General features: G+C 40.0%; 1 protein-coding gene across 4 annotated transcripts in view; it reads left to right on the top strand.

Annotated features, from left to right (window-relative positions):
* Window positions 1-6,373: 6,373 nt before the first annotated feature.
* The window catches only part of ADGRB3 (adhesion G protein-coupled receptor B3), a 730,754-nt gene continuing 722,694 nt past the window's right edge, over window positions 6,374-14,433 (top strand). For 2 of the 4 annotated variants that reach the window (XM_082731302.1, XM_082731304.1), the window contains exons 1-3: window positions 6,375-7,107; window positions 8,512-8,676; window positions 9,778-10,549. In XM_082731302.1, the coding sequence (XP_082587428.1) occupies window positions 9,793-10,549 (757 nt within the window). In that variant the 5' untranslated portion in view covers window positions 6,375-7,107; window positions 8,512-8,676; window positions 9,778-9,792. Of the gene's footprint in view, window positions 7,108-8,511; window positions 8,677-9,777; window positions 10,550-14,433 lie in introns of all 4 variants that reach the window. The other 2 variants (XM_082731305.1, XM_082731303.1) reach the window with 2 other exon arrangements.

Consider the following 14,433-nt stretch of genomic DNA (forward strand, 5'->3'; position numbering starts at 1 on the left):
TCTAATCTAAGTCACTTGTGGTTCTCCATAGGGCTTTCTCACAACAGGGCAAGGGGCTTAACCTCAGATGAGTGCTATAAGGAAGAGTGAAAGAGCTCCCAAGATGGAAGACAGTCATTTTATATCCTAAACATGGAAGCGACATCCTATCACTGCTGCCTGCTCAGTAGAAGCTAGTATCTAAAGCTAGCTTACTCTCAAGTAGAGATGATTATACAAAAGCATGAATAACAAGAAGTAGGGATTATTGAGGGACATGTTAAGAGGCTGCCTATCACAGAGGATAAGGAGGAAAGAAAAGACAGGAGAAGAAAATAGTGGGAATGGATTAAAGATCTGAATTTTCTGGAAAACTTGACTCCATGTGGTCATTGACCAGGTGAGTTTACAAAAGTAGGAGACAATAGGTATAGAATTGGAAAATTAAATTTGAAATATTGGAGGTGGTGCAGTCATTGGTTATGACCTTTTTAGTTTAAGACCACAGGAAAATGTGGTTGAGTTGGTATGAAGGAAATACAGAAATTGATCTGAAAAGATAGACATATGCCATATAAGCCGTCTACATGGATGCTGAAAACATGAGAAGACTGGAAGCTGGATGGAGAGAAAAACTGAGTGGCTAAAAGATTGCATGAATAAAAAGCAAAATTTGTAAGTCAGTAAGAAGAGAGCAAAAAGGAAGAGGTGAGGCTACCAAAGGAAAATTATATAACCTCCAAGAAAAAGGGATATAAAAGTGAGATAAGAAGTAAATATTCAAAACCAGTAATAAACAACAAAGAAACCCCATCTACCCATAAACCCAGTTAATCAGAATATGGGAGAAACATGCATGTTCCACTTGACATGGTTGCAAGAGAATGCCATGTCCTCACAAAATAACAGGCTTTAGTCAGCAGAAGATAAAGAGAGAACATTCTGCATAAAGGTGTGTTGGGATAAAAGAGAAAAGAGATGTAAAAGTCCAAGTGAGAGAATCTGGTGGGAAGAGAAATGGTACGAAGAATGAGTCAGGACTGGTAAGGTACAGAGCTGGAGAGACCCAAGAGTTCAGAAATAATAGGTGATCAATAGACCTCAATCTCTGGTGTTGATTCAGGTCAACAGATATGCAGGTCCTTACAACTTAAGTTCTTATCATCATTGTTCATAGGGTTGGGACTCAATCCAAGAGGGGAAAAAAAAAAATTGATCACAGTGAGGGAAGGCTAAGAATATAATGAGTTGTCTGCATTAGCAGGTGGCAGCCCGGAAGGAAGGGTAAAGCTGGTAAAGCTATGCAGGTCTTAAAAATTAAGACATAGTATAGCATTTCCAATGTTTGAGTGAAAGAAACAGTTTTGATTCTTCCCAGCCTAGAATTTTGTTGCATTTTTCTCTCATTGCTTCCCTGCCTTGTGAGATGCCTTGTTTTATTTAGAAGATATGAAGAGGAACCATAGTCAAGCCCTTTCCTGTAAGAAACCAAAGTCCAGAGAGTGCACAGTTTCTTGTCCATAACTAGATATATAACTAGTATCAGATTCAGGGTAAAAATGAAGAACCTTCATTTCTAGTTTATTTGAAATCCTAGGAATTAAAGGAAGAGGTATAAATATAGCAACTTTTATATAAATAAGTAGATAAAAACTACTGACAAGGGAACAATTGGGGAGTGAATTTATATTTAACCGCAAACATATTCTGAGCTTCTGAAGTCATATTTTCCAAGACACTTGTGCAACACACAAAAGTGACATTATGTGTTACCTTACCCATGGCATTTCCTGAATCCCAAGTGAAGTCTTGGTAATTGATGGCCAAAACCTTTTACCAATTTAAGTGTTTTACATGTGCCATTGTAGAGGGAAAGAATGGTAAAAATGGAAATTTGATGCAAACGCCCTCTGGTTAAAAACTGCTCTGGCAGGGCACCTGGGTGGCTCAGTGGGTTAAGCCGCTGCCTTCGGCTCAGGTCATGGTCTCAGGATCCTGGGATCGAGCCCCGCATCAGGCTCTCTGCTCGGTGGGGAGCCTGCTTCTCCCTCTCTCTCTCTCTGCCTCTCTGCCTCTTTGTGGTCTTTCTCTCTGTCAAATAAATGAATACAATTAAAACAACAACAACAACAACAACAACTCCTCTGTCTATGAGTGGATGGGGCAAGGTTGGACTAACTAGCCCAGGATAACCATCATTTCACATATCCCTTTGTTCTAGTCTACCCTTCTTCTTCCTTTTTTTTTTTTTTTTTTTTAAGGACTTCTGTCACGTAGTTTCTATTCTGGGATGTCCGATTAGAAAATGGTCAATTTGTTTTTAGATAGGGAACTGAGAAGAATCAGCTTTTTTCCTGAGAAATTTCATTATTTCATAATAAGAAGAAAGAAGAAGGAGAAGAAGAAGAGTAAGGGGAGGAGGAGAAAGAAGAATATGGAGAAGTTCTTTCAGTTCATAGTAAATATGCTAACTTTAGGCATAAGGTATGCACTCACCCATTTAATCATGTAGTATTTTGATCATTTATTTTATTTTACTTTTTTAAGATTTTATTTATTTGTTTGACAGACAGAGATCACAAGTAGGCATAGAGTCAGGCAAAGAGAGAGAGGGGGAAGCAGGCTCCCTGCTCGGCAGGGAGCCTGATGTAGGGCTCGACCCCAGGACCCTGAGATCATGACCTGAGCTGAAGGAAGAGGCCTTAACCCACTGAGTCACCCAGGTGCCCCTATTTTGATCATTTATTAACACAAAATATTAATATATTAGTTGACCGTAGTAAATAATAGTTAAGGTTCATATCTCTGAAGTTGTTACATTAATTTCCTTTCATTTTGGAATTAGTGGTTTTTCAAAGTCTGTGGGTGTGTACTGGAGACATTAAGTATTGAAAAATTAAAGTGTATTGAAAAGGAATAATCTACAAACTTATTTGTGCTTTTCTTTACATTTTTAAATTTATTTATTTCTTTTTTATTTATCTTACAACCCTGAGCTCAAGACCTGAGCTGAGATCAAGAGTCAGACATTTAACCAACTAAGCCACCCAGCTGTCCGTTTGTACTTTTTAAAGCCTTACTGAAGAAAAGTTCTAAAATTTGAAAGTGGTAATATATTAATATTGCAAGACTATGAGAGAAAAGGGTGAAGGGGAAGAAAACACTTTCTAGAACTAAGTAAGCATATTCAAAACATATTCTTGTAATTTGAGTCCAAGAATTGTGCAGGTGATACTGAATTTAGCAATGATCCTGGAAGATGGGGCTCTTTTTTCCCCCCCAAAGATAGAAGAAGAAAACTGCAAAAAATAAAAAGCAACGAAAGAGAAAGATTATACTTGGAAATCTCATTCCTCTGAAGTAATCTTTAAAAATGTATAAATAGTAGGAGAGATACATTTAAAAGACTTCAACTTTACATGCTTGGGCCAATTTTAAATACAAGTTTATATTCTGATGTGTTAACACTGGTTTCTTAATAGTCCTTTTGAAAGTTGGCAAGGAAACTTAAGTGAAAATTAGTTTATACAATTAATCTGGAAGTTTGGGGGTGAGACTACTTTATTACTAAAGAAAATTAAAAAGGAACCTAGTGAAACCATGCTTCCAAATACATGTGTAATAACTGAAATATAAATGAACACATCATATATACATGTATGTGAATGCACTTAATATAAAATGTATGCATATATACACACATGTATACATAGTGTGTGTATGTGTAAATTATAGGTCTGTGTTTGTATACATACCAACGTATGTACACAGATACACCCAGGAACGTGTGAGAGGCAAATGAAGGCTCATAATTGTAATCTGAAATGGTGACTTTTAAAATGTATTAAAGCATAAAAACAGACCAATCTCAATAGGGAGGAAAGGACACAGAGAGGCTACAGTGTGTAAACTGCTGCTCTTTTTATTGTTGGGTCAGTATGTCAGCGGTGCTTTCACATGGAACATAGTGCAGACATGAATCAGGGTGGTTCTTCCTTGCTTTGCCTTTGGATTGTGCTGTTGTCAGGGTCCAGAGACCAGATTCTCCATATATGATTCTTTTCGTGATTCTTGATTATGACCCCCTGAGGAAGTCAGACCAGCCTGGGGTTACTGGAGATGGTGTCTTGCTTGGCGTATTTATCATCCACAAATCATCTGCTATAAATATACCTCAGCAGGATCATCATCAGGCTGGCTCAGTAGCCTGCAATTTATGAAGGTTATGGGAAACAGTGTGAAGGGTGAAGTGCTTTATTAAGGGTGGCTTTCTCCCTGACCCAGCCCTGTGTTCTACTTGAATATAAATGAACCTGGGAATGAGTACTCCTTTCCATTTAGGATTAAGTCTTTTTAAATTGTCCCTTTCAGCTGTTATTCTTATGTTACTGTGTCATGACTTTAAGATTTTTCTAAGAAACATCAAAAGCACAGTGTTTGAAGATAATGTGAGAAATTACTAGATGCAAGATAGATATATATCTAAACCTCACGTTGTTTCCTCTCCTTTTTCCCATTTTGGAGCATTTGTCATTAATCTCTATATTCGCTTGTGGCAAAATAACAGAACTGACCAAAATGTCTTGCAAATACCATAATTATAATCTCTACGGAAGTTGAAATAGAAGAAAGGTGATTCTCCTTTGTATTGCTGAATGTTGTTTGTTTTTAAAAGAAAATGTTTTTGCTTCAGACACAATGTTTTGGATTATGCCCTAGACATAAATCTTATTTTCCTTTCACATTCCCCTAAATGAATAAAAAATATTGTAATGAACCAAAAATGACACAACACCAACGCCACACAGGCTGCTCTCTCAGACAGTGAATGTTCCTGGAACATGGTTAAAGCTTGTTGGTTGGGGAATGATTAACTGTTTCCCTTACAGAATGTTATTCTGAACACTTGTCCTAGAAGAGAAAGCCTTGAAGAGGGTCACTCCATTAATATGTATTAAGAAGTAAAGGGCCAATTTTAATATTTCAAACAACTTCAGTGAATAAAAGATCATTGGCACCTTTCTGTTTTCCCTGTGGTCCTCTTTTAAAATGATGTTCTTCACTCTCCATTTGCCCCAAGGGAGAGGAACAACAAGAGGAAGAAAAATGCCGAAAGAGTACAGAGAAAAAATGATGAAAATCTGTTTTATTCCACTTCACCTGCTGCTTAAGCCACTCACCCTTAGAAAGACTGAGACACTTTATATATGAATTACCCCTTGCGGTCTGCCTCACCATATTACCACACTATTTTGCCACTTGTTTTGCAAACCACCAACTGCGTTTACAAGTAGAGACATAATCAGTAGGCGAATGACCTTTTGCAGCATTGTATCTGAAGCTCGCTCATCAAATGCTTGTCAGCCAACGGTCCAGGGGGCTAAATAAATAAAGATGGGGAAATTTATCTTTTTTTTTTTTTTTTGGCTGCTAAATTGAGACTCTGGTAGCCTTTCCTCCCCATTTCCCTCGTTTTCTTTTTCTTTTTTCTTTTTTTTTTTTTTTCTACCCCTGTCCACAAACCTGTTACTAGGGAAACTTGAAAAGGAATCAGATACATTAAGAAAACAAAAGTTTAGACCCCACAACCACGATCCCATTGCCATGCAGAAAGCAATGCAAGATGCCCAACCTCAGTCGCCGCACCGCGGTCCTGACAAAGCCTGTATCTAGCCAGAACAAATAAGATGTTAATTGCAGCCTCGCTGAGAAAAACTAGTATTGTTCCAGCCAGAGGGACACGCAGCGTTTCAGGAGCCGAGATATGGCCCCTCCGCTGAGGACCGGATCAATTCATCTGAATCCCGGTGCTGAAATGACAGCTCTTCAGCTGCGACAAGTTCAGGCTGAAAGAAAGAAAGACGATCAAGTCCAGTATTTACTTCCCACCGGGCAGAGTCTCCTTCCAGTCCTCCGCACCCCCCCTAGTGAGTTTCTCTTACAGTCGGTCGCCGCCAGCCCCAGCGGTGGGAACTGAGCATGCAAAAACCTCCCAGACGCAGAAAATACTGCTTTCGGGACGTGCTTGGTTTTGAGTAGCCGTGACGTGCAGGCTCACCGCGGCCCTGGCTGGAGCACCGAGGAGCCCCCCCACCTCCCGCCCGCCTCTCTCCCGCCCTCCCGCCGGGCCTCCCTCCTTTCTCACCCCGCCGCTTTCCCTCCTCTTCTCTCACACACACCCGCCCGCGCCCTCGGGAGGCACCACTCCGGGAAGGCACAGCCGGCGCGCCGCGCTCCTCGAGCCTCGGGCCGGCCGCCGGGCGCACGGCACGGGCGCCAGCACGGGGCGCGCGCGCGCACGAGCACGCGGGAGACCGGCGCGCGCCGCGCGCGCGCGCACCCCCGGGGACGCGCACCCCCTCCCTCGCGCGCGCCCCAGGGAGAGCGAGCGCCGCGCGCCGGCGCGCACACCCGAGACAGAGCTTTACTATCTCGCTCCCTCTCGCGCCCCTCCTCGCTGGGCATTCAAACAGCTTTCCGACATCACCAGCCAAGGATTTTTTTTCCCCCTCTCCTTAGTCGCGGTCCGTCCATCAGTACCTGCGGGGGGAGGAGGAGGAGGAGGAGGGAGGCAAGCGGAAAGAGGAAAAAGCATAAGCTCGAGCCTTCCGATCCGACCACGAATACTCCTGTAATAAACCCACCGCCCCAACAAATCTGCCTTAGCAGCCGCTGCTGTCGCCGGTCACTTCTCGTCTCAGCGCTTTCTTTGCTTCTTGGCTATTCGGTTTGTTGGGGGTGGATTTGATCAAACAGATCCTCGCCTTTAAGCCACTTGCATTTTTTTGTTTGTTTGTTTCCTCAGAGTCTCTCTACGGGGGGCTTCTCCCCCGCCCGCGCCCCCCCCCCACCTCCGTTGGAGGTTGGATTCAGTTGGATACGGCGTCAGGCTCCGGGGTCCTGGGGGCTTTTTTCTCCTACCGCTCCCCTCTTTGGATCCCCCGCCCCCATCTTTTGCTTCTCTTAAGTGTGCATTTTAAAAAATAAATCCTGATTTTTGAAGCTGAGCCGGGGAAAATGGGCAACGGTGATTGGGACCGAAGGGGAGTCTCTCCGTCACTGTTGCTGGGACGCGTGCCGGTGCTGGTGTCTTAGAGCAAGAGCCTCCCTGAGCTTTCGGAGTGGAAGGTAAGGAAGGGGGTCTGGGGTCACCTTCCCTGCCAGGGGTCGCCGGCGAGGAGCTCTCCGTCTAGGTGTGTGCGGAGGGAGGACACGGAGAGGAAAGGCTGTTGCTGGCAGATGGAGGGGCTGCGAGGAAACCCGACTGTCTGCATTTACTTAAACGCCGCAGTTGAAAAGTTAGAGAAGTCTGTTTTTCCAGAGATGTGCTGGGTCGGAAGGAATAGACAGGGAGACCTAGAAAATCTGAGGGTTGTGTGTGATCGGGGTGATTTTATGGGGAGAAATTTTTAGGTTAGAAGGAAGTTAAGAGAAGGGGAGGCAGTGGGTCTTCTATTGGGGGAAAAAAAAAATAGTGGAGTGATGGCGCCGTCTATGTTCGACTAAACTAAAGTGTCACCCAGAAAAGCAGTTTTTGAGAATAGCTAAACTAAATGCCGGTTTGCTTCTCAGCAGGCGACAAATAAATAAATAAATAAATAAATACAACATCCTTGAGACCTTGGTAGCCGTCCCTTAGACACCCCCCACCCCATTCTTTCTTTCTTAAAGAGGGAAATACAATTGTTTGAACTGGCCCTGCAGTCGAGGGCGGGGGTGGGGGGAACGGCAGAGTTCAATGATTCATTTTTGATTCTTTAGAATAAAACAAGGCTCCGTATACCAAGGCTTAAGGATTAAAATAAAGAGCATTATGTTGAGGGGGCTCTCTTGAGCAAGCTTGAAAGTGAAATCAGAGCTATTTCCTCACTCTTTCTAATCCTTGATGAGCACAGCAATGCAGACATGCACTGTCAAATAAATGGAAGCAAAAGTACCGGATTTCATTAGGAAAAGAAATACGACCTCTTTTTGAGTTACCTCTTATAAAATGAAGCCCCCTTTCATGGATGGAATTCCTAATTTAGACACTTATTGTCACATTGGCTCTCAACGCCTACACTCTATCCTGAAGAACACTGCGCAGACCTGCATTGCCTGCAAAGTGCTACAGCAAAAAAAGAGGAAATTATTTCCAAAATTTCCTGCAACTTTACCAATTTTTTAACCTTTAAATGCTCATTGCTTTATTTTATCAAGAAGAAAATGCATTATTCATTGAGCTGTATGCTTGAAAGAGAGAACGCTGTTTTGATAGTCCCAGCAGTTCTGATGTTATTTTAAACTGCTGCTATATAGAGATTTAGAGTTGGGGCTGTTTTCTCCTATATCAAGACATAGAATTTGAATTATGATCTGGAAAATGCAGATCTATCTTCAGGGACTTCGGTCACTGGTATTTGTGTGCATGCGTTGGTGTGTGTTATGCAATGGGAAGGAAGAGGGTTTTATCCTTTGGTTCAGAGAGGACCCAGGCAAAGACATGAAAACTCTTAACTGTCTATATGTCTGTATGTCTGTCTCTGTTTACAGAACAGTGGAAGAGACTGCAGCCTAAAGACTTTTATAATTAACTTGGCATCACTTTTCTCAGCTCAAAGGCTAAACAAAAAAGCAGTGTCATTTATTCTAAGAAATAACTTCTTAAAGGTTAAAGCTGAAAAAATTCGAGTTATTTTTGGATAACAACTTACAGAGGTAAATATAACCAAGGATTACTTTATTATGCAAGGCCAGGTTAAAAAATATAAAGAAAAGGAGCTTTGGAGCTCTTGTTGGAAAGAGAGCAATTCAGTAATTGAAATCTGCTAGGAAAGAAAATGCTCATGTCTTTTATCTACCATGTGTAAACCTTAAATTACAGTAGATAACTCTAGATAAAATAGCCCTAATTAAAAAAAAAAAAATTAAAAGGCTGAAGCCGGCTCAATTACTGTGGTTCTGGGATTTTTTCACTGACATCGCCTTTGGATACAGATACTAATACAGTGATCCACTTTATGTATCCCAAGAGGGTATGTCACATTGAAATGACTGCTTTAAATCCTGGTTCTCACTGGTGATGTTGAACAACAAGTCTTTCCCCTGTATCTACCCATCTATGCCCTTTCTCAGATGATGGTTTTAAAATTCTATTAATCCACATGAATGCCAATGTTTTTGCACAGGAATTCCCATCAGTTCACATGGTGGTCCCTGCAAAGACAAGTATGGACATTTGGGAGATGATGTTTCATCCTTCAACAAATTATCTTTCATGTTTTTTAAAATTGTGGTTATCCTTTATAGAAATTGCTTTCCATATTTAAGATAAAAGAAATAATGTGATGACAGCTGTTCCTAGATTATCAGATTAGATTTTGTGTGATGATGTTTACTGTAGGCCGAATGAGAGAAAATGTTGTATATGTTGCTTAAAAATATTTCAAAAATTAAAATTTAGGTTATGATATTTTAAAAAGATATGTTTTCCTCTTCTTTCAATAGAATCATAATTCACTTGGAGGACATCCTGGTAGATAAATTAGAGCATTCCTGTTAATCATCTATTAAATATTATTTTTAAATTGAATGTGGGGAATTTGGCCATTGTGAATGACCACGTGAGGGCGCTGTTCACACAGCAACAGATAATTTCCTAGCGTTATAAAAAAAAAAAAAAAAAATTACCTGCCCTTCTTTTAACAAGGATTTTTTACTGAAATCTTGAAAACAGCTGGCTGTAATATTGGAAGGAGTTTCTTTTTTAAATGTGCGTAGACTCCTACTTGCATTTTACTTTCATTGCCATTTTTACAGGCCAAATGACATAGGATGAAGGCTGTTCGTAACCTGCTGATTTATATATTTTCCACCTATCTCCTGGTTATGTTTGGATTTAATGCTGCCCAAGACTTCTGGTGTTCAACTTTGGTGAAGGGAGTCATTTATGGATCGTATTCTGTAAGTGAAATGTTTCCCAAAAACTTTACAAACTGCACTTGGACGCTGGAAAATCCAGATCCAACCAAATATAGCATTTACCTGAAATTTTCCAAAAAGGACCTTAGCTGCTCTAACTTTTCCCTCTTGGCTTATCAGTTTGATCATTTTTCCCATGAAAAAATAAAGGATCTTTTAAGAAAGAATCATTCTATAATGCAACTCTGCGATTCCAAGAATGCTTTCGTTTTTCTACAGTATGATAAAAATTTTATTCAAATACGTCGGGTGTTTCCAACCAATTTCCCAGGATTACAGAAAAAAGGGGAAGAAGATCAGAAATCTTTTTTTGAGTTTTTGGTATTGAACAAGGTGAGCCCGAGCCAGTTTGGTTGCCATGTATTATGCACTTGGCTGGAGAGCTGCTTAAAATCAGAAAATGGGAGAACGGAATCATGTGGGATCATGTATACAAAATGCACCTGTCCTCAGCATTTGGGAGAGTGGGGGATCGACGACCAGTCGCTGGTTTTGTTAAATAACGTGGTGTTACCCCTGAATGAGCAGACCGAGGGCTGCCTGACCCAGGAGCTGCAAACTACCCAGGTCTGCAATCTTACCAGGGAGGCCAAGCGACCGCCCAAAGAAGGTAAGTGCCCAGCAGAGAGGGGGAGATGGGAGGGAGGGGTGTTGGGAAATGGCATTAAGATGTGCTATTTCAACACAAGGGCTTAATCTTTGGTCTTTAACTCTGTCATCTTGTGCTATTTCAACACAAGGGCTTAATCTTTGGTCTTTAACTCTGTCATCTTTGAAGTCTTTTGATTTGTGATCTTCACTAGTGAAGGTCTCTTAGGCTAGTTTTGGGTTCCAGGATTTTAGAATGGGGCGGCGAGGGTAGGAAAGCCCTCATCAAGATGCCCTGGTCGTGTGTCAAAAACGTGGAGCCAGTTTGCAGTGGAGGTTGCTGAGGTGGGGGCGGGGGTCTTTATTGGCTGCAGCCCCTCGGGGAGAATCTACCTCTTCACAATCACGCTCTCAGACACATTCCTTGAAAGGGATTTGTAGGATATCTACTTGATGCTACAGCCCTGTAAAAAGTACACTTCCCTTCCTCTCCCCTTTGCCCTCTCTGTCTCACTGTGTCAACCAAAACCCCTTTAGCTGTACTGCCCCACGTGGGGGAAGCAGGACTAAAAGATGACACAAACTCAGTAAAGTGCCTGTGTGGACTAAATGACTTTCAGACACCTGAAGACAAGCGTGTCCCCCTCCCCGACGGCCCTATAATTGAAAAAAAAAAAAAAAAAAAGTGCTTCACACAATAAATCCCGTGTGCTTGCTCTTTCAAGCGCAAACTCTGGGGTCTCCTTGCTGTGAAGCCACTTGGAGGCAGGTAGATTAAAGCACAGGCTGATCTTGTAAAACCTCATTGCCCTCTTGCGTGATTTTTGCTCTCCTTGGTCCCTTGTTGATATACACGAGGAGCGTGTCAGAGATGAACTGGATGGAACAAATAGTGCAACGGAAATGCAGAGGAAAAAGAGAAAAGTACAGGAGTGATTTATAGCTTTCTCCCAGTCCCCAGTGGGGGAGCTACTAGAGTATTTCAGATTGTGGATTACGTTTAATAATGCAAGAAAGCTGACATATTTTTGAAAAAAATGACTTTCCTGTTTGGAAGGTTAACGGATGTGTTCCATTCCTTTGAGGACACGGCTGATGCGTATTCCTTCTCCATCCCCAACCCTGCAACTAGAGAGTGTGTTGATTTTTTATGCAGGAAATGTTTTCTGATTGCCACAAAGATCCCTGTCTGTGGAAAGGGACAGCCAAGCTCCAGTCCCTCTTTCCTCCCCCTCCCCCAACAGAAGTTGTCTTTGTGGCCAATATAAAATTGACACGTTGTTGGAGAATTTTCTTTAAGAGTAGCCAAGGCTTTGTAAGGGGTGGGGGTGGGAGGGAGAGAGAAGGGCTTAACTAGCTAGATGCGGTTTCTCTGCTGAAAGCAATTTGGGGGATGGGGATTATGGAAGAGCAATAGTACACGGGGAGAAGATGTGTTAGAAAATAAATGCAGACTAATGGCAATGAGAGAGGGTTGAAAACCTTTAAGATTTCTACAGGTCAGTGTTTCACTAACAGCTGTGGCTGAAGAAAACAAAGTGGTTTTAAATTACAGGAGTTCTTTTCTCTAGTAAAAATCCCAGAGAAGCACTTGCAACTGCAGGGATGGTATTTAACACCATTTAAAACTAATTAGTGTCCCCTAGAATAAGAAGCTACAGTACACACAGAAAATGTGATGCTACAGGCTGGCTAATAAGACAATTAACACCAGAAACTAGTATTTGTCTGTTTGTTTTATTGCTGTTTTAATAAAATCTAGAATCTCTTTTATCGGTGGTTAGAATTCTGTCATGAAATTGACTGCCCGTGAGGAGTGGGAAAGTGAATCTAGTTTTGGAATTTTTTTTTTTTATGAATGGTAGCAAGTCACGAAAACAAAGTTGTGTGCGCATTAAGCATGATTTTCAAAGATTTTGCAGTTCGTGATCGTGAGATGTAGGTTGAAACAGTGCTAGGATTTACAGAAGTTGGACTCGATTGTCATTTGTTTTGTACATGAGTAAGAATATGAGTGATTTTAGACATTCGATGTATAACATGTGGGACCATGTCTATGTCTTTTGGCTAATTAGCTGGCAAAATGAGAAAGGAATAGCTCCAAAATAAATAAGTGATTATGTTAAAATTGTTATCGTGTTAATAGAACTGAACTAGGAAAACTTTATATAATAGAAGAATATATGCTGTATCAGTAAAATGGAACAGTCTGTATTCTCTTTATTCTAAATGTGTGTCCTTTAATTGTTTGGGTATTCTGAGTCAGAAAGGTAAGGATAAGTAATTCCTGATGACATAATTGTAGCTGATGCGTTTATAAGTAGTTCTTATATATTCAGCATTCCTTACCTCATTCAAAGAAGACCTTTTTGACTATGCCATGTTGTAGGAAAAGAACGTGAAAATTTTGCAGACTCTTAATTTAGTAAGATTTATGCAAAATATATTAAATCTTAAATGTTTTATATAAACGCTATATAAAATCTTATGAAAGAATTATTTAATACCATTTCAAATAAACTACCACATAAGGATATTAACAAGGTTAGAGGTTAATAATTAGATACAGTTATGCTACTCATACTTAATTTTATTCCAAAATGTCTTTACTTTATATGGTAACGTGTAATCCCAGGTTTTAAAATAAGTCTTTAAAAATTCTACTTACATTTTACATTAATAAATGATTTCCATTTTCTATAGAAAAATAGACTATCCTATAAGTCATTAAGGGAATAAATACACAATTATTCTCCATAGTTTTTCTTTTTCTTTTTTTTTTTTTGCCATAGTTTTTCTTCACTTCTTTTTTATTCACTGTAATAAGTACTGAAAACCTTGAGTGGAAATATTTTCCACATCCATTACATCACAGAAGTGGCACAAATTGGGCAGAAGACTCTTTACATGCAATAGATGCAATTCTAGGTTGTTTTGTGCGGTGCTGGTGGTGATGGGAGTGGTGTACCAAATGCTGAATATTTTGAAGGTGTCCATTGAAATCACAAAATCGTATTTAGTTAGTATTTGAGGAAATTATAGGCTCCCAGGACTGAGCTGTTAATTTTGTTGACGTAGGATTTCTACTAAAATGTCTGTTAATAATACATTCATGTACTGAAGAATTTCATAGCCAGAAAACAGCAAGAAGAAAACTACCACTGTTTGTAGTGATGATACCAGCGATTACAAATGTGATCTTGAATATATTATTAACGTAAATAATTGGACTGATGTTTTATTAAAGTATTAATTAGTTAAGTACTAATACATTTAAGTATCTTGTTTTTTAAGATCATTTTTGACATATTTGAGGATGATATATGATTGTAAAAACTTAGTTGCCATTCCCCAATTTTTATGTGAAAATTTGAAAACCAAGTAAACCAACAAAGTGAAGCCTTTTAAAATAATGATGTCTTATTTCAGGCAATATAAAACAAACTGTCTAAATTTAATGTATATGACTTTTTTTTTTTTTTTTTCCTTAAAGAAAGCTCAAATGATATTGCTGTTACCTGGTTTTCAGATGTAAGTCTGGGAGGTACTGGCTTGTATTCTTGAGGCCTTTACTGGATTTTATAGGACTTTTTTTTTTTTTTTTTTCCTACCATAGATAATTCTGGATTAGTTAAAATATATTATATATAGAAATACTAGTTAAAATATAAGACGTGCTATAAGATCTTACTTCTTACCACTTCACCTAAAATAAGCAACTAAAACAGTTTTGGCAGAAAAATTCTCTACCAGGGTATCTAAGTCACATAATAAACCTTAATGGAACCTTTGTTTCCTGCTTACATCAATGGTGCTACTTATGTGGAGGGAAATTGGGATCCCTGTATAGATTCCAGGAAATCTGAACACACATACTCATTTGTCTTTTCACTTTGCCTGTACTAA

This window comes from Mustela nivalis, assembly GCF_964662115.1.
Source record: "Mustela nivalis genome assembly, chromosome: 5".
Classification (NCBI taxonomy): Eukaryota; Metazoa; Chordata; class Mammalia; order Carnivora; family Mustelidae; genus Mustela; species Mustela nivalis.